Source organism: Syngnathus acus, chromosome 8 (assembly GCF_901709675.1).
Source record: "Syngnathus acus chromosome 8, fSynAcu1.2, whole genome shotgun sequence".
Classification (NCBI taxonomy): domain Eukaryota; kingdom Metazoa; phylum Chordata; class Actinopteri; order Syngnathiformes; family Syngnathidae; genus Syngnathus; species Syngnathus acus.
Genome location: NC_051093.1, coordinates 1684857 through 1706968, shown reverse-complemented (window position 1 = coordinate 1706968; position 22112 = coordinate 1684857). Strand labels below are relative to the sequence as shown.

General features: G+C 48.9%; 3 protein-coding genes across 7 annotated transcripts; 1 reads left to right on the top strand and 2 right to left on the bottom strand.

The window, feature by feature from the left end:
- Positions 1–1489: 1489 nt before the first annotated feature.
- On the bottom strand, positions 1490–12536 carry tbc1d16 (TBC1 domain family, member 16). Of its 4 annotated transcripts, XM_037257155.1 has the most exons (15): positions 11099–11243; positions 10799–10840; positions 10637–10730; positions 10299–10461; positions 9770–10060; positions 9534–9602; positions 7956–8132; positions 7757–7895; positions 7379–7543; positions 6869–7017; positions 5597–5731; positions 4702–4888; positions 4449–4628; positions 3945–4091; positions 1490–2953 (listed from the first exon to the last, which is right to left on the bottom strand). In XM_037257155.1, exons 2-15 carry the CDS (start codon positions 10835–10837, stop codon positions 2690–2692), a joined length of 2199 nt encoding a protein of 732 aa, XP_037113050.1. In that variant the 5' UTR covers positions 10838–10840; positions 11099–11243; the 3' UTR covers positions 1490–2689. The 4 variants fall into 4 exon arrangements, with proteins under 4 accessions (XP_037113050.1, XP_037113047.1, XP_037113048.1 ...); XM_037257152.1 differs by lacking the exon at positions 11099–11243 and adding an exon at positions 12339–12535 and having other exon boundaries at positions 10637–10840; XM_037257153.1 differs by lacking the exons at positions 9534–9602; positions 11099–11243 and adding an exon at positions 12339–12533 and having other exon boundaries at positions 10637–10840.
- Positions 12537–12654: 118 nt separating this feature from the next.
- Positions 12655–15351, top strand: galcb (galactosylceramidase b). Its single transcript, XM_037257161.1, has one exon. It carries the CDS (start codon positions 12873–12875, stop codon positions 14904–14906), a length of 2034 nt encoding a protein of 677 aa, XP_037113056.1. The 5' UTR covers positions 12655–12872; the 3' UTR covers positions 14907–15351.
- A 1302-nt stretch (positions 15352–16653) lies between these two features.
- On the bottom strand, positions 16654–22073 carry gaa (glucosidase, alpha; acid (Pompe disease, glycogen storage disease type II)). Of its 2 annotated transcripts, XM_037257140.1 has the most exons (19): positions 21255–22071; positions 21023–21174; positions 20705–20870; positions 20514–20610; positions 20316–20435; positions 20126–20244; positions 19848–19979; positions 19640–19750; positions 19445–19558; positions 19230–19314; positions 19004–19121; positions 18623–18756; positions 18388–18539; positions 18156–18304; positions 17953–18094; positions 17784–17882; positions 17145–17309; positions 16911–17063; positions 16654–16848 (listed from the first exon to the last, which is right to left on the bottom strand). In XM_037257140.1, exons 1-19 carry the CDS (start codon positions 21711–21713, stop codon positions 16783–16785), a joined length of 2733 nt encoding a protein of 910 aa, XP_037113035.1. In that variant the 5' UTR covers positions 21714–22071; the 3' UTR covers positions 16654–16782. The 2 variants fall into 2 exon arrangements, 1 of the variants encoding a protein (XP_037113035.1); XR_005098577.1 differs by having other exon boundaries at positions 16911–17309; positions 17419–17882; positions 21255–22073.
- Positions 22074–22112: the final 39 nt, after the last annotated feature.

Sequence of the window (22112 nt, the reverse complement as noted above, 5' to 3'; positions counted from 1 at the left end):
GGAGTGCAAGCTGCGTCAGCGCTCCATGTCCCACAGGCCCGCTGAGGCCCAGCTGGGGACTCCATGCGACGACGCATCATTGGCAACATCGCAAACGCGTGTCGTCACTCACGACCGAATAAAGTACACCACACTATGTGCCACACACACACACGCCCTCTCTCAAAATGATTTAGCAGCTTTTCTTTGTCTTTTTTTTTGCAGAGGATAAAGAATATTCGACTCTGTGTAATGAGTTTGACTATTAGGATTGTGTAGAAATAAAGGAAGCGAACAGTCCTGCAAACCCTAAAAAGTGCGACAACACATTTTAGGTCGTTTGTACTCATGCGGGATTTTTGTAACGACTACATCAATTTGTAATCCATCTTTGAATGGCGCCTTGACATTACGATAGGAGAGACGCTCAATGTGATTTCAGCGCTAATTTCAAGTTATGAAAAAGCGCTTGTGGTCGCTCATTGTTGCTAATGGCAGCAGCGTGACGCGCACAGACAGCGGAAGCTCTCCTTTGCAACTGACATCAGCTCATTTCCTGCCGTGCTCATCCTAGTGAGACTCCTGGCAGAGGCGGAACCTGTCCCAGCGAACTTTGAGCATGATGGATTCGGATTTTAATGAAAGTAAATCGCTGAAGGCGTTCCTGTCTGACCATGCCAATGCAGTTTCTGTGTGCCTACAGAGCGAAATGGATAGAGATGAACTGACATTCATTTCGTGCGGTTTTAAGGAACAAAATTGCTTTTTGCAGTTGGTCAATCAGCCTGTGCCCCTCCTCCAATCAGACCCATTTAATGTCACAACCTTTGTGTGTGTTTTAGCTAGCTGACGCAATGCTGGTCACAGATACGACTTAATAATAGGTGGCGTATTATTCGTTTCCATCCAGACCGTCATTTTGTCTTGAACTCATTCTGCTGTGCATTCATACTCAGAGGGCCTCGCCGTCTAATGGCTCCTAATTGCATGCAGACGCCACAGGCGGAGGGTGGTGCACGGTGGGTCGCGGCGTAGCACGATAATCACACGTACAGTCAGCATTTGTTATGATAAAGCTGGGTGCCGCTGGGGCGCAGGTTCAAGTGGTTTCCGCCTCATTTTCCCTCCGAACGCCATCTGAGCGACGCCATGCAGGAATTAGGTGATTCCCATATAGACGGGCTCAAAGAAAGAAATGCATTCGAGACACGCGTAGCGCAACGGCTGCTAAAATAATTTCAACACACATCGACTGATTTCATTATCGATTCTGCTCATAGATTCTAAATGGGTGAGGGAATGAAATAATACAAATGATAGATGAAAAGTTTTCATCTCAAATTGAGGCAAACTTTAAAGCGCTTCTCCTTTGACGCATATTGGAAAGGTTCAGAAGCAAAATGAGCGTCGACGTCATCACTCATACGCGACACGAGAGAAATCAATGAGGAATCATTGCGCGAGCAAAACATATAATGCAGTGCATTAGCTTCAATAAAAATCCAGAGAGTTCTTGAAGGTAAAGCTTTTTTTAATTTTTTATAATGAATAACAAGAAAAAGGCTCATTTCCACGACCAGTGATGTAAGAACAAATGACAATCTGGTGCATTCACAGAGGACTTTAACCCGCTCCACACACGCACACACATCGAATGCAGGCCAAATGTTCAGTTGCGGTTGAAAGTTGCCCTCAGCATTTTGGATTCTATTTGTCTTGATGGTGAGCGAGCCCGAGCAGCAATCCCTGAAGGCTCGACAAGATTTAGGTAGTAGACACCTGATGATTCATGAACACAACTACAGCTTGCCCTCATGCACACTTGGCCTTCGTTCGAAGCGCACACGGTTCCTTCTTTTTCGACAGACAGATGCGATTATCACCCCTTGATTTTTAACCGATGGTCCATTCCAAGTCATCTGACTTGAAACGAATAACATTGAGTGTCATAGCAGCACGCTATAGTCAGGCCAATCTAAGGTGGAGTCATTTAGAAAAGATTTGCCCTCATTGTTTTTTTTCCCCAAACAACCAAAAAACTGAGATAGACGCTTTCATGTGGCACAGCCCCTTTTAAGAATCGCTCAAGAATCTCTGCTACAAAGTTCTTGCTTTTCTTCAGCTCCATCTTCACGATGAATGCTGTAATTACAGAATGGGGGGCGCAGGGGTGCTTCTACGCTCCACTTATTACCAGATGTTTTAAAAGGTCACGCCAGTTAACAGACACACGCACTAAAGAGTTGGCGCAAAAAAAGTGGGAGTGAAGCAAACAAACATTTGGGCAAAATTGAAACAACAGCAATTGTCACTTGCGTAAGGTGAGAACAAAGAAGAAGCAGATGGGTGGGGGGATTGGGTGAACGAGTTTGTCGATTTTTTGACAGAGTCCTGTGTGGACATAGCTGAGCGCACATGATATACGATTGATGGATGGATTTGCATCCACAGAGAGAAAGTAGAATCAGCCTCCACGGCGCAGGAGGGCTTTGTGTTGAAAAATATTCGTCTTCTAATAAAGATGTTCACAAACAGCTGACGACAAAGGCGCCTCGGTGAGTCCGCAAAGGCTGCCGATTGTCCGCTGCACTTGGAAAGCGAGGCCCGGCCCACCTCGGCTTTCGGCTGACGCCGCACCACATAAAAGGTGTCCTGGGCGAGACGGTGAGCGGAAGACACTCCAGGAATCCCGGCACCGAGGACACAAATTTCAGGACTGTTTCCTGAAGGTGAAAATATCCAGGGACTTGGCGCCTGTGGAGGGCGAGGGCGTGCACGTGGGGACGGGCGAGGAGGCCAGCGGCGTGGACGTGCCCCCGTAAGGGCAGCTCTGCGAGTCCGCGTGCTCGCCAGAACACTCCACAGCAGGGATGTAGCGGCTATCCCACATGCCCGGCCCGCACAATTTGCACAGGTCGTGGAGACTGCAAGGGATTCTGGGTAGGAGGCGGAATTGGTAGAGGAGGCTGCGTGCCTGGAGGGACCAAGTGGGGGGGGACAAGATCAACCCAGAGAGCTTGGAAGCAGTGGATGCAAAACAGCTTGTTGCGCATTTTCATAACAAGCGGCGAATTTTAATGTAAGCAATGACCTTGAGGGAAAAAAAACCCTTCATGGTCATTCTGGTTGTCAGCTATGGGGGGAAAAAAAAAAATGATGCAAATGCGAGCTAAACAAAAGCAGAAGACGGGCTGGGCCGCATGCATAAAAATGAGGACGCGGGCGGCAGCGCACACGCTCGTCGTCAATCGTCACTCGCCCGTGTGGGCAGCTCACATTTTCAAACAGCAACACATAACATATTGACCGAAAATGGGTGGCTCTTCAAATCATCCAGATGGCAAACTGGCTACAAATGAGGCGGTAGCACTTTGGATGTTGCCACGGCAACACCAGATCACTTATTTTGGTCAATTACAAGCACGGAACCACTTCTGGGTTTTTTACACGTTTTTTTTTTTTTAGAACATTACAGAAATAAAACAAAACTAAACATGATTTACCCAATCACTAAATATACCTCAAAATCTGACACACTGATGATCTCGAATTCTTTTTTCCCTTCAAACTGCTACCCTGTTATGTTAGCATGTAGCATGCTACCTGAGCTGAGCAATTCATCTGTGGTCTTGATTCACTCCAGTCCTTTTGTCAGTATGTTTTTTCTAAAGGTCTAATTTTGACTGCAAACAGAGTGGCGTTAGCATACAAAAGAGCAGTCATTCATTTATCACTCCGTTATATTGTCGCTAAATTTTGTTTGGTGACTTTTCCGACCCTACTGTTGAATACTTTGCATCTCAATATTGCAACTGGCAACTTTGCTCGCAAAAGCAAATGAACGGGACAAGCAGAACGATGAACGAGCGAGTGAGCAAGCAAGCAGGCGAGTGAGTGAGCAAGCACGCAAACGAGCTGGCGGTCCATGCGCATGCATGCGGTGCAAGTGCAATGAAAGGCGTCACCTTGCGTAGCACCAGCTCTCCGTTCATGTGCATAGACAGGTTGCTGAAGTGCAGCAGCATTTGGTCAGTGGCCAGCTGCTGATCAGTGACATCCTCGCCGTAAAGGACGATGATGGCCACGCACAGGAACAGGTGGAAGTAATCCGTCTGGAAAAGGGAGAGCTCTTAGCTTTTCACTTTTGTGGCTAAAGGAAAAAAAAAAGAACGTCAACACAAACGTCTTGATTTGGAGGGGGAAAATCAAAACTATACGGGATGCTTTGGGAGTCATCTTGCTTATTAGTAACTTTTTCGATTTAACACTTGAGGCCTGCAACTGACAAAATTGTATCTGGATATTGAATGGCGTTATGTTTTCTCAATAATTATTTTTCTGCTGAATCATCCGTTTCATTTCCTCACTCACATTCAAATGTATTTTTTAAAATAGGTTTTCAAAATTATATTTTCAAAGAATCCTTTTGTAATGAGTCATTTCATTTGTGAGCGTTTTTGTCTCGAGACCTGGTAGTGCGCCCAGCAGGCCTCCCACATGCGAAGCGCGTCCGTGTCGGGGAACTCGCGCTTGAAGCAGAGGAGGATCCAGCGGTGGCAGAAGAGCAGCTGGAGCCCATCCTCGCCCAGCGCCATCAGGTGCCGGTGGAAGTCGGGCAGCATCAGGCGCAGCAGCTCACGCAGGTACATCTGCGCGCACACACACGCACACTTAGGGCTGGCCGGCCACACACACTCGCAAGGTCGAGCTCGGCGATCCCACCAGCTGCCTCTCCATGTCCTCGTCCCGCGGCGAGCTGATGAAGATGGTGTTCTCCATGAGGCCCACAAAGCACCAGAAGGTGTCGCTTTCGTCTTGGATCTCGGTCAGGAGTGGGGCCACCAGGTCCGACATGCCCTGGCAGTAGCCCATGACGGGATTAAACACGGCATAGTTGAGCAGGATGCGCCTGAGGCAAACAAAGACGCATTTTCCACTGCATTACATTTTCCTTTCATGGTCAACAAAATCTTTTTGCCGTTACTGTCCTGACACAGGTCTTATATTTAATGGGAATTTAAAATTGCTAATGGCAAAAAAAAAGAGAAATAAATAATAATTTAAAAAAATGCTGGTTTGACTTCAAGACATGACGACGTCTTTTATGGACGCTGCCGGGAAACAGCGTTCCTCCCGGCCGTACTGAAAATGTGGTTAATTGCAAAAAAAAAAAAAAAAGACATGAACCAAAAAAAGCCACTAACAACAAGCACTACTTAAAGTGGTTGCTATAGCAACCCTTATGGTCGCTACAGAGCTATTTACTGATCTTGTGTGCGTGCATTTTTTTTGTTTCTTTTTATGGATAGCACTTTAAAGTGTCTCTGGTAGCACTCATGCATAATTAAGTTGTCTGAAAAACAGAGAAGGAAAGCCTCGAGGACATTTTCTGTTCATGTCACAATACAAAAAGGCAGAGCAAGACCAACCAGCCGAAGAGAGGATTGAATGGTGCAGCCCCGCGCCGTTACTGGTTCGGCTGATTCAAGATGCAACCACTTTTTTTACTGCAGTTGGAGGGAATTTGTTAAGATATTGCCGCCCCACAGATGAGCTGCAAAAATGAGGGTGACTGATGGAGGGAGGGAGAGCAGGCAGAGAGAAGGCCTGCACTCACCTCATGATCTCCACGTTGGGGTTGTTGTCTCCCCTGAAGAACTGGTTGCTGCGGTCCGTCCTCACCACATCCTTGTCCACCGTGAACTGGACCTTCCGCCAGAAGTCGCTGTGCTCCTCGGGGCTCATGTTCAACCTTGCGGCGGGAAAAACGTGCGTCAAAAAGCCCGTCGCGGAAATTTGGAGACTCGTTTTGAAGTACATGAGACGTGTTTGAAAAGAATTGCTGAATTGCTTATTTTACATACTTGTTTTCCCCAATAATTTTGCAATGTGTCTTCTCACATTTACAAAGCATTGCTATTGACTTTAAAGGCTTATGTCCAAGTTGAGCTGTTGGAGTAATAAATGCTCCAAGCACCTTCTTGAGCACTAAATGTAGCCGAGTCCTAACGAGCAAAAGGGATTTCATTAACAGTGTTTGTTTTGCACGCGGCCCCGCCCATCCGCCCGCAAGGAATAACGAGCATGCAGGCAGGCACCTGACGCAACGCCATGCAAGTATTGGACTTGCGGTGTGTTTGTGTCGCCGCGCGCCTCCCCGCGACACCTTTTCCTCTCAAGCTTGCTTCTCTAGAGTTTTATTGCTAAGCAGCAATGAGTCGGCTAAATGGATCCACTTTGAATGTTTACTTTGTGGAGCCTCCCTTGATAGTTCGGGAGGTGCACTGGACAAGCTAACGAGCAGCAAACCTAACTTCTTCTGTTTGTTGTTTATTTATTTTGGGTGTATTTTACACTTTCTTACTTTTGTGTGCATGTTTTTGGGCCCATTTCAATGATCACCTTCTCGTGATTGACTGCGTCACTTTATTGTTTCAAACAGCTGAGGAATCGTGAGCGAGGTCAAGAGACACGTGTCCGTCCCGCTAATGATGGACGAGAGGCCCCGCGGGCGGCTCTCGACAAACAACCCTTTCAAAAGGCCTTTAATTAGCTTGATGGTACAAGTAGACACGTTAACAGGCCACACCGATCAAAGCCGTCCGATTACGGTCGCGTGGAATTACTATGTGCACGCTCAGCCCGGGTGGAGGACGGGAGGTGTGTGTGCGCTCATGCACACCGCAGCTGTGTCTTTAACTCTTACTGACAGGAGAATACGATCTGATAACCGCTGACATGTTTTTCCTCCAGAGAGCTTTTTATTTCGCACCCGCCGCCTCCCTCTCAACACCTCGTTGTTCCCATTGATTGCTCAGCCGCATCTGACCAACGTTTGGCGGCCAATCACGCAGCCATGTGATAGTCGGCAAGACGACAAATATCTCACCTTCTCTGCTGGACGTCGTGGTACTGCGTCCGCTTCTGCAGCCTCCACGCTTCCCTCTCCTGCGAGCTGGAGTCGTAGCTGTAGTAGTGCAAGAGGAAGGGCCACACCTCGCCGCGGATAGATGGCTCGATACCCCCGAAGAAGATGGCCTGGTGTGGGGGCAAACGCGGTGAGCGCAAAGAGCCTAAGCCAGACGCCGAGGCTGGGCATGAGACAAGCACTGAGATGATTTTCAAGAGGTATTATCAATGCGATAGTGAGAATGTCAGGATGTCATGTCTTTTCTAAAAAAAATAAATAAATAAAAATCCTGCAATCCTACTGCATGTCATTATAGCAGGCACCAGGGGGGCTGTGAGAAACTGGCTTCAGCAGATTGATTGCCTGTAACATGGCTCACATTGTGACGTTTGAAAGTCACTGAGCAGGACAGGCTGACAACCTGTCGACATGGATGATCCATCGCAGCTCAAGGTCAGGATCAGCTTTTCTGGAAGGAGAAAGACTCACCTTGCGCAGCTTGTACTCCTCCTCCACTTGGCCGTTTTGATTGAGATGCCGTAGCCAAGAGCCGACATCCAGCCTCCGGTAGAGCTTCTCCTCGGGATGGCTCTCGGCCGACGGCAGTGTGGACCTCTGGATGGAGAACTGCATGCAGGACTTCTCGTTCGACACCTGGCGCGGGCAGACAGACGAGCAGGGGGTGATGGGAAAAGGACGGAACGGGCAAACTAGGCATCGGAATGAAGAGGAGAAAAGATGAAAAGAATGGAAGAGACTGATTGGATTTAAGGTCAAGGTTTTGTGGAAATGTTCAACTGAGACGTGAGTGATGGATTGGGCTGCATATTTTGTTTGCGTAAGTTGAGGCTTTGCTGCCTTTCCCACCTGCTGTGTCTCCCTGCAGCACTTCCACTGTTGGAAAACCTCGGCCAGCTTGTCCAGGCCTGCGTGGTGAAAGTGGAGGACCTTGTACTGGCTCTCCCGGCTGGCTATCACCAGCTGGCCGCCGGTGCAGGCTTCATCACTGAGGAGGAGGAGGGCATTGCAGTTGCGTTTGACAAATTGCCATTCAGCTCACACTTACCTGAAGAAGAGGCGCAGCGACCTCATGTGGCCCAGGTCTACTCGGAAGACGCCGCACAGCTGCTCCAGCGCCAGCACCTTCTGCTGCTCCTCCCAGCGAGCGCCCTGCGACTGGCCGTTGCTCTCCAGGCTAGAGGCCGAGCTCACCGACTGCTGCATGAGCTCCTCCGACAGCTCCCTGTAGGGAAGACAAAAAGCAAACTGGTGAATTCAAGCACACATGTCAAGTGTAGCCCAAGCAGGGAAAGACCAGAATGCTCAAACAGGCAAAAATGGCTGAGTTGCTGAACGTTTGGCAGCTGGCATGACTTTCTCTTTCCAACACACAAACGCGCACACAAACACACACAAGTGCGCTAATGGAGCATAGCTAATGACCATGCTGCTGCCCCCTACACGTCTCCTGACATGAGAGTGGTGAGAACCAGCGCAAAGTGCTGAAATGTGTCCAAGCTGCTCATACTTAAAACTTAAGTCACACATTATACAAAACATTCACCAAATTCATTGTCTTTGCGACTTATAAATCTTACGTAACAAATTCAGCGCCGAGTTTGCAAGAATGTGCACAAATGAAAAACATGCGAGTGACACTTGAGCGACCCGTCTCCAACTTCCGAAAGACGAGGACGATCGATGGGGACAATCCATTCTTGTCTTGTTTGCAAAGTAGTAAAGGCTTTCTGATGACTTGTGGTGCCCCTAATGTAGCGTCTTCGCTTGAGGCCAGATTGGCAGCAGACACTTGTTACTTTGGTTACAAGTGTCAAGAAACTCCTCAAAAAGCTCGCCTGGGGATTCTTCTCCTCGCTCTTGCCCCCACCCCCTTTACACACTTTCATCCAATTTTGCTCTCTCATAGGCAAGCCTTTTCTCTTTGAATGATTCCAAGTGACATGTTTCCAGTTCCAGGCCCCCTTAACGGTGTCAATTAAAGTGAGGGAGAGAGAAAGGGAGATGGAGAGAGTTCCAGGGTATTGGCCCCTCTCCTCTCGCTCTCTCTCACTCCCTCCTCTAATCCGACGAGCTGACATTCAGCCCAGCACAACAACCCCCGGGCAGGCAGGCGTGCTCGAAATCAAAGAGTTTCACACAGACTCGAGGAAGGGAAGAAGGGGGGGTGATATTTGAGAGGTGGGCAACACGAGTGCAGGAAAAAAAAACATTGGGAATGGGCAAGTGAGAGGAAAAGATCTAACATTTGGAAAAACAAGGGTGGAACAAGTATGGGAAAAGGAGAATCCCGGAGCGGAAGGAAAATGTGCGCACACACTCGGGACGGACATGGTGCCGAGGGTAGAGGGAAAGAAAGGGTAGCAGAAGAAGGCGAGGGGAGCACAGAGTAAATGTTAGAAGCTGAGAGCGCTGCCAAGTCACACACTGGCCACACTTAGAGCGGGCAGGCCGGCCGGGGCCGAGAGATTAAAAAGGCTTCAGCGACACGCACGTACGCGTGCACACACATTTTATTTTCAACGAGATCGAGTGGAAACGAAGAAGTCACAGATAAACGCAGAATGAGTCTGGACGAGTAAACGTGCAGCCCCGATTGTGTCTGCCACCTTGTGACGTCATTTACCTGCAGTCGCCGTTGGAAGACGGTGAAGTGAGTCGCCTACTGGACACATGCGGTATTGCACCCTGGGGGCTGGAATAATTTTGCTTAGGGCTCTACTTTGTGGCAAGCTGGAGTAACTGTAACTCACCCATTGCCGATTTGAGTGACTTTTTTGTTTGCTGAATGTTTGAATTTTGGCTAATTGTCAAAAGAGTGTCAGGGGAGTTTATAAAAAAATTGTAAAGCTACACACTAACCTGCTATCACTGTCCAAGAAGACAGAGCTGCCGCTCTCGCAGAGCGCTTCGCTGACGGGTGACAAGCAGAAGGGCGAGGAGAAGGTGTCCGAGTCAGAGCCCACGGTGCTCACTTCGTCCGAGAGCTCACAGGAGCCCTCGTCGCCCTCCTCGCCCAGCCGCTTGTGCTGCACTGGGGGGCGGTCCGTCCCGCTCTCCGCCGAACCGTGGCTCTCCACAGAGGAGCTGCAAGTGAGGTTCGTCTCTTCGTCTTCTTCTTCCACTTGCGCAGCTGGCGGGCGCGAGTGCGCTCTGCGGGGACAAGTTCAACAGCACTGCTGACACTCACAATGGACACTTTATTAGGTACACAGTCTAATGAGTATGGCAAATGTGCCCTTTCCAAATATAATAATGTACAAACTTTCAGCCCTCAAGCTTTTAATGACTCTTGAGAGAGGTTTATTCCTCACACGGGTGGTGTTTCATTTCCGGTGTCATGATTGCCAGGAGCAGCAACAGTAACCAGGTGACTCCCGACACCGCTTACCGTCTGCCTCTGCGCCGCGCGTGGCGTCGCACGGGCGAACTGTCAGGCGTGATGTAGCGCAGCGCCTCTTCGTCCTGCCTCTGGATACGCGAGTTGGGTACCCAGGTCAAAATGAGAGTGGTGCCCAGGCTCTCATCCTTCTCCACGTGCACGCACAGGTAGCCTGCAGGGGGCGTTGTCACGACACAGCAGGGAAGAGCAAACTCAAAGGCACAAAATTGGCATTCGTACATTCACAACATGCAAGAAGATTCGAGTGGAAGCTTAACGAACGTTACAGACGTTGTTGAGGTTCCAATCTTTTCTTCATTCTCACATGCAAACAGGCGCACACCGACCTGGGTGGTGTTCCGCCAGGCCCGGCAACGGCTCTGTAGGGTGCACGCACACATTATTTTTGGAGTAAATGATCTCTCCGTCCAGGCCCGAGCGCTGCGCCGCGCCGGGGTTAAAGGTCAAGAGGTCGGAGGCCTTGGATGAGGCGCGCCGCAGGAGCCGACCCAGAGACATCTCCTAAGAAAGCGGCATGCGGGGCCCATCCTCTGCGGAGGAGAGCAAAGAGAAGAGATGAAGTGCTATTTCTCTGTGACGCTCCAAAACATTAACCTGACTCTTCCTTGTTCATTTTGCCTACGGCGTCTGCTCAGCCGTTGCTCGGCCCACCCTGAGCAAACAACATGCACCGGGAGGCGAACGAGCATGTGCGCTCGCGTCGCCACTCGTATGGCGGTCCAGGCTCATATCAGCAGCCAACACAAGTCACTCCACTCGCGTCAGCATGTGCGGAAAACAGCCGCTACCTTCGCTCGCTCGTCACCCTCAAGCGACACGTCAAGAAACCGCCTGTTTGCCTTCTTCACGCTGATGTTGGTTCCTATTACTTTTTTTCTGAATGTTTGTGCCTCGCTGTCAGCTTGACTTGCCCTTGTGTCGCCTGCTTCCGTCGTCTAAGCCAGGAATGTTCCCTTCTTCTTCTTCCTCCTCCTGACTCACTCGGTATGTTTACCTCCGCCTTGCTGACTGAGCAGACGGCCCACTTCCCGATGCCCGGCTCAAGATGGAAAGTGCCCCGGCAGAAAGGTTTGGGCACCCGAGGCGAGATTGCAGAGGGGAGAAGCACTGTTTGATATGTGCATATTGTGAAGCAATCAAAAGCGGCTCTGCAAAAGTTTAACGTGAGTGGAAATGAAAATTTCACTCGTGAACGCAGACATTAAATCAAAACAAAACTGAGGAGAACATTGACTTGGTTCCACAACTGCACTTTGGACTGAAGAGGCCCCCGACTGTGCCATATTAATTCCTGCGCTATTATCTTGTAGTTATTTTGGTCGACAGTCACATTGTGGTCCACTCGGGTCAGTTGGATGTGGTAGCTCCCGGTTTCCATGGTGGCACACAAGTGTCTGGTACGGTACTTGACTTACTCTTTTGATGCCTCGTCTAACAAGACACTAAAAAAATTTCACGTGTATGGTACGGTAGTGGACTTACTCTTTTTATGCCCAGTCTAACAAGACTTTTACTGAAAGATTTTCACATTTGCGTCAGGGATTTTTCTTTTTAAAGGTGGGGGCTGTAACTGCACCAAAATGGCACGCAGTACACAGTTGGAGCAGCTCCTGCGGGACACTTGATGTGCTCAAAGTGCTTGCGTCAGCTGCAAGGCGAGGATGAAAGTAAAATCAAGTGAGCGGGGCGGGTCACGTGTAGTAATGCACGTCTTGTTGGTAGGCTGGGATGTTTGCTTGGGGGCTCCATCCTGGACTGTCAAGCAGAACCCGCCTGGCATGATCACCGCAGACAGGCCCGTACTAACACACGAACCACTCACTGACTACATGCCATTTTAACCTGCCTGGATGGAAATGACTCCATTGACATTTGTCCATAGTCTCGGAGGTGAACTTTAAAATTAATAGTGACGCGTTATTGGCGTACAGAAGCGGGGGGAAAGACGTCTGGCGTGCACCTGTTTCAGAAGCCAAATGAATGGAAAGCCAAGCGGCATGTCGGGGCTAGAACACGGACGCGGCTCACCTTCGTCCCGATGCAGAAGTCTACAACCCACGCTGGACGTCCATGTCAGGCCGCAGCGTGTACCGGCGTCGTATCACTGCCTCTCTCCGGGAATTTAGCTCGAGGTTTACGGGTTACAAGTCTTGTTTGCCTCTGTGTGTTCAGCTTGTGACGCCATACATCTTGACTGCTGCGACCTTTTCGCTGACGCCAAAGATTCCATTTCCGGATAGTACCTTCAAAGTAAAACGACCGGAGCGCGATTGCCGTTTTAAGTTGAAAGCCACATTTCGTCACTTCTCATAGTTAGCGTTTAGCTTGATTTTCCGGCCAGCTCAAATCGACCCACCCTCCAAATCATGGTTTCATGCACGTTTTGTTGTTGTTGGTGATCTATTGTTCTGATGATTGTTTATGCATGCTCACAAATATAGTAATTTGGAATTTCAAGTAAATAAATAAAAATCGCCGCTTCCCCACTGTTTACGATTGATCACATGACACGGTCCAGGAAGTAATGACCCTACCAACCACGGAGCAACGGTCGGCTGTGCCATGGCGTACAGAATACATGTTTTTTTTTTAATATCTGTAAGCTTTTTTCTAGTTTCGTGCTTTTCACAAACCTATTATCTTAACGACACAGAGGGACAAGTGTTTGATGGAATCGGAGGATTGAGTGGTGGAGGTGCGACGACACGTTTACTCGTCAATTATGCGGAGCCCTACCGAAGCCAGATCCTCGATTACCTTTTTAAGCCAAATTTTGGTGCCTCTTTGCACATCCTTAAGGTTGAAATTGGAGGGGACGCTCAAACTACTGATGGGACGGAGCCGTCGCACATGCACTATGAGGATGATGAGAACTACTTCCGAGGGTATGAATGGTGGCTGATGAAAGAGGCAAAGAAGAGGAACCCAAACATCACGCTTATCGGCTTGCCTTGGGCATTTCCTGCTTGGGTGGGCCGCGGAAAGCAGTGGCCTTACGAATTCCCAGACATCACTGCAACATACGTAGTGAAGTGGATCCTTGGCGCAAAGCAGTTCCACCACCTCAACATAGACTATGTTGGCATTTGGAATGAACGCACGTTTGACAGCAAGTACATCAAGCTACTGCGGTACAATTTGGACAAGAGTGGCCTGGAGAGTGTTAGGATCATAGCCAATGACAACCTGTGGGAGCCCATTTCCCAGTCTCTTCTGCTGGATCCAGAGCTCAGCAATGCTGTGGATGTGATAGGGGCCCACTACCCCGGCACAACCACTGTCATGGAGGCCCTGAAGACGAGGAAGACACTGTGGTCTTCGGAGGACTACAGCACGTTCAACGACGATGTCGGAGGAGGCTGTTGGGCGCGCATTCTCAATCAAAACTACGTTAACGGATTCATGACTGCTACCATTTGCTGGAACCTCGTTGCCAGCTACTACGAGGCGCTGCCGTTTGGCAGAGATGGTCTTATGACGGCGGCCCAACCCTGGAGTGGCAACTATGTTGTGGAGTCGCCCATCTGGATGACAGCGCACACGTCGCAGTTCACCAAGCCAGGCTGGACCTACCTGAAGACTGTTGGACATTTGGCAAATGGTGGAAGTTATGTGGCCCTGACTGACGGCAAGGGAAATCTTACAGTTATCATAGAAACCATGACCCATAATCACTCCTTGTGCATAAGACCTCCGCTCCCTCCGTACTCAGTGACGTCACAAAACGCAACCTTTCAGCTGGAAGGCCCTTTTTCTTCCATCAAGGAGTTACAAGTATGGGGCTCCCGCTTTAATTTCAGGACAGCAAAGCCCACTTTGTTTCAGCGTCAAAGTCCTTTGAAGCTCAAGAAGGGCAAATTCACAATAAGTCTTTCCGAAGACGAGGTTTACACGGTGACCACGTTGACGACAGGACAGAAGGGCAAACACCCAGATCCACCTGCTTCATCTCCCTTCCCAAAGCACTACACGGATGACTTCAATGTCCGAGAAGCTGCCTTCTCAGAAGCTCCAAACTTCGCCGACCAGACTGGAGTGTTTGAATATTACACCAACCAGACAGATTCTGGGCTTCATACGTTCACTTTGCGTCAAGTTCTGACCGAGCGACCCATCACTTGGGCAGCGGATGCGGACCAGACTATAAGCGTTATCGGTGACTACACATGGCATGACCTGAATGTCGAATGTGATGTCTTTATGGAGCGTGTAAAGACTGGAGGTGTTTTCATTGCAGCCCGGGTTGATAAAGGAGGGCAGACAATCCGCAGCGCCAGGGGAGTGTTCTTCTGGGTCTTTGCCGATGGAACGTACAAAGTGACTAATGACCTCGCGGGTCAAAGCGTTCTGGCCGAAGGACCGTCCGGTACACGAGCCGGTGCCTGGCACACGCTGTCGCTCAGCGTGAATGGCCAGTTGGCATCGGGGAAGCTGAATGGTTATACATTGTGGACGAGCGCCGTGGTGCTGACACCAAAGAATGGCTGGGTGGCCATTGGGACGCGCTCCTTTGAACTGGCCCAGTTTGATAACTTTGCTGTGAAGGCAGGAGGACAAGAGTCCCTCTTGAGCAAACCTTATGTTACGATCGTTTGAACGAATGGCAGTTGAGGCGCAAAGATTCATCGACAACTCATCGATTTTGAAAATGATCAGCAACTGTTCCCATAATTGTTGAGGGACCTCGTTTAAAATCATCGGTCGGAATTTCAACCTCGCAGTAGTAAATGCTCTGAGATTTATTTCTGTTGTCGTCCATGAAAGAATATCTGTGCAATCAGCAGCTTTTAGTTGAGAAAACAATTAACTATTTTGCCTGTTTTTGACACGTTACAAACTAAGTGCACTAACCGAATCCTAATTAATTTATTTTTCAGAATTTTCTACACTGTAAATTTGAAATAATGTCCTGTTTTGAATAAACTTTTTTTAATCAGATTCTGTTATAAAAGACACGATAATATTGCCCGTCAAGAGTTTTTGATGCAGCTCTCATTACATTAATGCAGATATACCCAATTAAATTGCTGAGAGAATGAGAGGGAAATAAAGCGTCCTTTTCTGATGATGCATATCCCATTTTCTCTTTTTAAATGTCAAAATACTAAATACCGTATTGGCCCGAATATAAGACGGCCCCGATTATAAGACGAGCACCTCTTTTACAAGACTCAAGTTTGAAAAAAGACTTTTTGAACACCAAATGAAATTTTTCTACAGAAAATAATTACATCTGAAACAAATAATTATAACAATATATTCGAGAGAAAAAGCATGTTATTTTGCCTCATTCAAATCATGCAAATACTGTTTATTACATCTTAATATCTGAACATTTAAATATGTAAACTAAAGTGCAATCACATTTGTAAATGAATGGCCTCTGGTTTTTGAAATGTAAATAAACCAATCTACTGTGATAAAACAACATTTCAATAACTGCATTAACCATTAAAGTGAAGTCTAACTGTAGTCTTGAAACAAATCTGAATAAGGAAAGACATTGCAATAAAATAATGCAAACTGCTACCGCTATTGTTGGGAGCCTGAGGACTGTATAGGGCAGGGGTCTCAAACTCCAGTCCTCGGGGGCCGCATTCCTACATGTTTTCCAAGTTTCCCTCGTTAAACACACCTGATTCAATTATCAGGCTCCTGCAGAACGTGAGGATGAACTGATCATTTGAATCAGGTGTGTTTAACGAGGGAAACTTGGAAAACATGTAGGAATGCGGCCCCCGAGGACTGGAGTTTGAGACCCCTGGTATAGGGCAGGGGTGGGCAATTCTCAAGGGCCGGTGTCCTGCATGTTTTATAGGTCTCCCTGCTGCAACACACCTGATTCAAATGATCAGGATTGTTATCCAGCTTCTGCAGACCTTGCTAATTATCTGACCATTTGAATCAGGTGTGTTGCAACAGGGTGACATAGAAAACATGCAGGACACCGGCCCTCGAGGACCGGAATAGCCCACCCCTGGTATAGGGGGTTGGCTCGGATAGTTATGCTTTTTTCGCCCCCGGGTGTCGGTCAGAACACAGGAGGGAAGACGTGGTTCAGTTTTGATTGCTTTATTGAATTATTGGCAAAAAATAATAAATAACCATAAATGAAATACACTCTGCAACACACCAAACACACACACGAAGCAAACCGCGATCGGACAACACGATCACAGCAACATACTCAGTCGATACCAGCAACCTTTAACTTACCGCTGCGCACAAGTGAAAATGGGTATAATGTCTAGACCCCGAATAGAAGATGACCCCCACTTTTTCAGTCTTATTTCAATGCAAAAAAACTCATCTTATATTCGGGCCAATACGGTAAATACATTAATATTTACCACCCCGAAAAGAGTGGGCATCATTAAGATCCAGTGTAGCAGTGACAATCAAACAAGATGGCAGGAGAAATACCTGCAAGAAAAATTACGTCTCATCTCCGGTGGCAGAAAAAACAGGCGCGTCACAGTGCCCACTGGACCGCAAACATCTTTGACATGGGCAAGGTCAAACTGCCGACTTTTAAAAGCTGTCGAAAGAGAGCTGGTGTTATCCTTTTGCAAAGTCATCACCGTGTGTTGGCTCACTCACCTTTGTGTCAGGGTCATACGTAAAATCCCTCACTCTGATGCCGTTGGCCACCACGTATCGGGGTGGCGAGGGCACGCCAAACACCCGCAGTCCTCCCAGCGCCAGACCATCCAGGGCACCGTTTAGCCGGATGGGCTCACTCACAACCTGCGACTGAAACCGTGGTAAAGGTCAGAAAGATGTCACCTGTACGCTGACAGAAAGTCACCGTTTCGGTCGGGAAGTTCGAGCGACCTGTCTGGCGCTGAAGACCACGTAAGAGTAATTTCCTTTTTCAAAGCTATCGATGTCGTCGCCGTCATCCCAGAACAAGTCGCCCTGGGCTGAGCCTTTTGCTGACAGCGCCACCGTTAGGAAGAAAGGCTTCCTGCGTGAGACCGTTGTCGTTAAAGCTGGCTCCTTCCAGAAAAGGTAGAAAGAAAATCAACATGTGAAAATGGGACATTCATCCAGACATCTATTTTCTATACTGCTTGTCTTCATTAGCCAAATAAATAAATACAAATACCACTGTATCATCCTTGAGCGAATGGAAACATTCCTTTGAGAATTCCTTCAGCGTTTCAATGCGGATGTCATTGTAGACATTAGCTGGAGGCAACCGGACAAACCAGTTGAGCATACCACAACAATCAAGCGCAGATAAAAAATCATCGAAAATAGAGCTGCATATTTCCACCAGTCCCATTTTTCTACTCATCTTCTTCAGACCTTTATCATTTTCTTACCAGAAATCTCTATTCATTGTTAAAATTCATTAATTGTTTTGGGGGCAAATTATTAGTTCATTCAATAGCAAAATGCACACACACAGCGTCGTTCCTCCATACTGAACATATTCATGTACGATGACGGCAATAGCGGTGCCCCGACCTGCTGGGGGACAATGTGGCCCTCCCTCACGTGGATGTTGATGGTATCCAGGGGGGCAGGCAGAAGCCGGTACTCGCCCGTACTGTATGCCAGCCGACCCTGACATAGAGCGCAATGTTTGCACTCGTGCTAAACGATTAAATTTTCAAATCAAAGCCGCTCAGCTCACAGTGCGCAGGTTGTACCAAGTCCCGGGAGGCAGATAGGCGGCCACCTCCGTTGCGCCCTCCTCCAACACGGGGCTGAGAAGGAGACAACTCCCCCAGAGGAACTGTCGGTCTATGGTCTGACAGTGAGGGTCGGTGGGAAACCTGCAATGACAAAAGTCTGCGTCACTGTCGTGGCACAAGATGTAGTGTTGACGGGACATACTCCATGAAGAGAGGCCTGGCCACCGTGTCCCCAGAGGTGTGTGCGTGATGGAAGAGCGTGTAGAGGAAGGGTAGCAGAGAGTAACGAAGATTCAGCGCGCTCCGCATGGCCGCCTGGGCCTTCTGCCCGAAGACGAAAGGCTCCTGAGGCTGTGGCCGACGGTCAAGACGCACCGTGAGAGAAGACAGCAGCGCGGCTCGACGCGATGTCATGGCGCCGGCGCGTGTCTTACAGCGTACGGCTGATCGTTATGGTTCCTCATAAACGGATAGAAGGCCCCGAGCTGCATCCAGCGCACGCACAACTCCTCCGCAGTGTCACCTCCGAAGCCGCAGACGTCTGCGCCCGCCAGGGGCACCCCGAAGAGGCTCAACTTCAGCACGGCTGAGGGCAAAACGTACACAATCTTGACACAGACGAAGGTCATGCCTCCGAATGGAGTGCATCAAAGACGCTCAAGCACTCACAAGGGATGGAGTATGCAAGTTGCTCCCAGTTGCTCCTCACATCTCCCGTCCACACTCCGGAGAAGCGGCCGATGCTCGGGAAGGAAGAACGAGACAGGACAAAGGGCCTCTTCCCGCGTGCTTTCACTAGAGCGCTGCAAACAGCATCGGAGCCCACACGACACAAAGCGCGTTTGCAAAAAGCCACTCGAGACAAATGCAAATTTGCCCTTTGAACTCCAAACAGACGGCAAGTCTGCCGTATGCCACCTATGTTTTTGCCAATCAGTCAGAGTCGCAGGGCATTACAAACCCCAAAACACAGCAGCTTCTAAAAACCAAACTACGTTGAGGGTGCACACCTCGGCCCGAGATGTAACACTACGAGTTATTTTGACCAACCTGTGAGTGGCAAACGCTTCAGTCAGTCCATACATGTTGTGCAGGTTGTAGTGAGTGGACGCGTTTTGCCGAGCCGACATGCAGAGAGTGAAAGAGCTCAAGCGGCCTCCGACCACCCCTGTTTAGGACACGCACACAAATATTTCCCAGATAGGTGCTCTGAATATTGCGCACTGTATTTGATCCATCACTAGGATAGCGATAACGAGCAACCATGCGGGCTTACTGGGCGTGTATGGTGGCTTCTCAAGCTCCGTCTCAGGACAACCCTCCAGTGAACCCGACACAAAACTGGCTGGTTCGTTCATGTCCTGCGTGGAATTGGAATTAGGCCGGCCAATCCCAAGGCACAGAAAGACAAACAGGCAGTCATGCCTAAGGACGATTCCCGTTTGCAACCAAGCCAACGTTCACGTTTTTTGGCGCACGCTATATTCTTACGATCCATAATCCATCCACTGGTACTTTGGAATAAAAATCCACAATACAGTCCTCCCACCACTGTCTGGTCTCCAGGTTGGTAAAGTCGGGGAAGGCCGTCGCACCGGGCCAGACCTGAAGGCACACGCAGGAAATGCGTTTGTTTTACAGTTCTTGGCACATGCTACGTTTCAGACTTTCAAATTGAAAGCCCACCTTGCCGATTAGGAGTTGACCACTGGCATTTTTGATGAATACATCTCGTTTGATTCCATCCTCGAAGGGATGGTACGTTCCCGGAGGACTGGTGGTGCTGATCCCAGGATCCTCAAGAGGAATGCAACACACACGCCATTTTAGCAAGGGTCATATTGCCACCTGCTGAGTGCAAATAGTTGGCAGCCGGTTGGAAATGTCCCCCCACCAGGATGAGGACGTACTTCAAGCCTCGTTGGTGAAATTCCTCCACCATCTCTTTGAGGTCCCCAAATCGCACTGGGTCATTGGTGAAGACCCTGCCTTTGTTTGCGTAGTCCAGGTCATTCCACTGCACATCCTAGGGGGGAAAAAAATAAATAATCGCCAATAAGCCAATTACCAGATGACAACCTTCAACATATGTGCACTATTGGTTTCTTAGTTTAGTGAAGTGTCAATTTTATCTGGGCTAAAAGATTGGAATACACAATCACATGAAGGTACCATGGGGAAGTTAGCGTCGTGCATCCGCTGAGCCACCTGCCGGGTGACATTCGTGCTATTGTAGCCCCAGCGACACAGGTGGAAGCCCAGTGACCAATACGGAGGCATCGCCGGATAACCTACAGAAGAAAACCTTTCCATGGCAGTCCTTTAAAAAGCAGAAGGTCGCTGCTGACTCTGCATACTGTACCAATGACTTGCAGGTATTGTTGTATGACGGTCTGAGCGTCGGGACCCATGAAGACGTACAGGTCAAGGATTCCGCCCGTGGTCACCCACGTGAGAGCCGGCAGTGGCTGCAAGATCACTTCTAGACACGCACATGGGCATACACTTGGAATTAGGAGAAGACGGGTGAAGAGTAGCTCTTATTGAACAGAGGCATCACCGATGGCATTGCTGTTGATAAGGAAGACCCCATGCGCCAGTCCGTCCCCTTCCTGGACCACGTAGAACGGGTGCGAGCCGTAGAGGTTTGCACCAGCCTGGAGAAAAGAGAGTGCGGACGTGGCTTGTCAGTATTGGTATGCCGATATCGAAGCATACTATGCTGATACTAAACGAGTCCAGCATACTTACGTGAGGAGCCATGTCCCTGTTCCAGAGAGTCAGGGAGGTCCAGTTAAGGTCCAGGCGGAGAGACGTGTAATGCTCCCCGAGGCCTGACACTAGAGACGAGGCCAGAGTGGTGGACAGCTGCAGGTACTGGTCGGCAAAAAGCAGAGGAGCCACCGTGCTATTCATACTAAACGGGCACAAAAAAAAAAAAAATAACAGGGAGAAATGAGCATTGGATTAGAATGATGTAGATTACATAAAACATACATACCAAATGTTTTTTGCAGTGTGTGCTCAGCAAAACAGCATACTTATTTGTTGTGCTTTACATTAACTCACATGACCCTTCCATTTGATACACGTCTCACAATGAATCCAAATGGGTTGGACTGGTACTCAATGGCATACAAGGCATCTTGGTGACTAATTTTGCCCTGAGGCACTCTGGTGGGGAGTTCAACTTCATACCGGTCTGACCATCGATCCTTCAACTGCAGAGAAAGCAAATATTTGATAACCTTGGGGATTATTTAGGTGTATTGATTGCGAGGGGGCGGTGGGTAGTTGTTACAATGAGGCGCAGGCAGCCTGCGGACTCTTGGCTTTCTTCCAGGTGAAGAGTGGCCACATCTTGGGGCAGGTAAGACGGCGAGGCGCGGGTCAAAGTGGCAGCTTGGCCTCGTGCAGTGGGCGTCAGGTCGCCCATTTTGTAGCCCGGGTACGAATGAGGGTAGAAGCACAACGGAGCTTTTGACGAGGCGTTGAGAGGAAAGTAACAGCAACCCCGCTCTTCACACTGTCGCCTCGTGAGCGCTCGGTCCCGGGCACAGTCGAAGCGTCTTTCCGGGGACATGAGGCACCGGGAGGCCTGGACTCGCACGTCACTGACTCGTGGTGGTTCGAGTACATCCCGGGGGCTGGACTCGCCAATTTGAACCAGTTTGCTGTCGAGAATGAGACCCAAATCGGAGAATGTGTAAAATGCTGAAGCCACAAGCACGGCTACACCTAGCTTGACACATAAAGCCATGGTGGACTGTTCGAACAAAATTTGGACGTCATCAACTGCTCGATTACTGACGCGGTAACAAAACAACCGAGTGAAAGTAACTTAGAAGTGCGAAACATAAGTGCAACTTCCCAATGTCTTTGTCACGTGTCCTTAAAAGACAAATCAACGACGGCAATCAACGAAGGTCAAATTGACACACAGACTGCCTGAGGAAATAGAAATAATGTGTGACCAAAAGAGTAAACAGGTCAAAACAAGTTGAAAATCCGAACACAATTACCAGAGAACACTATACATTTAAGCAACAGGCGGACAACACCCAAATCACAGATAACTGGAACAGAACAACGCCGCAAGTGAACCACGACATCAGGTGTTGTCAACCCTTGGCCCGCGACCCTGTCGTGGTTCGAGGCG

Bases quoted from the DNA above. Each gene is read 5' to 3' on its own strand.
- tbc1d16 (XM_037257152.1), bottom strand. From the start codon at position 10,808: ATGTCTCTGGGTCGGCTCCTGCGGCGCGCCTCATCCAAGGCCTCCGAC. The intron at 9,603-9,769 runs GTTAGTGTGTAG...AAATTATTCCAG, and splicing joins TTCTTGGACAGTGATAGCAG to CCCCCAGGGTGCAATACCGC. The intron at 4,889-5,596 runs GTGAGTGCAGGC...TGTTTGCCTCAG, and splicing joins CCCAACGTGGAGATCATGAG to GCGCATCCTGCTCAACTATG.
- galcb (XM_037257161.1), top strand. From the start codon at position 12,873: ATGGCGTACAGAATACATGTTTTTTTTTTAATATCTGTAAGCTTTTTT.
- gaa (XM_037257140.1), bottom strand. From the start codon at position 21,713: ATGGCTTTATGTGTCAAGCTAGGTGTAGCCGTGCTTGTGGCTTCAGCA. The intron at 20,245-20,315 runs GTACAGTATGCA...TTTCTTCTGTAG, and splicing joins ACAATACCTGCAAGTCATTG to GTTATCCGGCGATGCCTCCG. The intron at 17,883-17,952 runs GTGAGCTGAGCG...GCTCTATGTCAG, and splicing joins CTTGGTACAACCTGCGCACT to GGTCGGCTGGCATACAGTAC.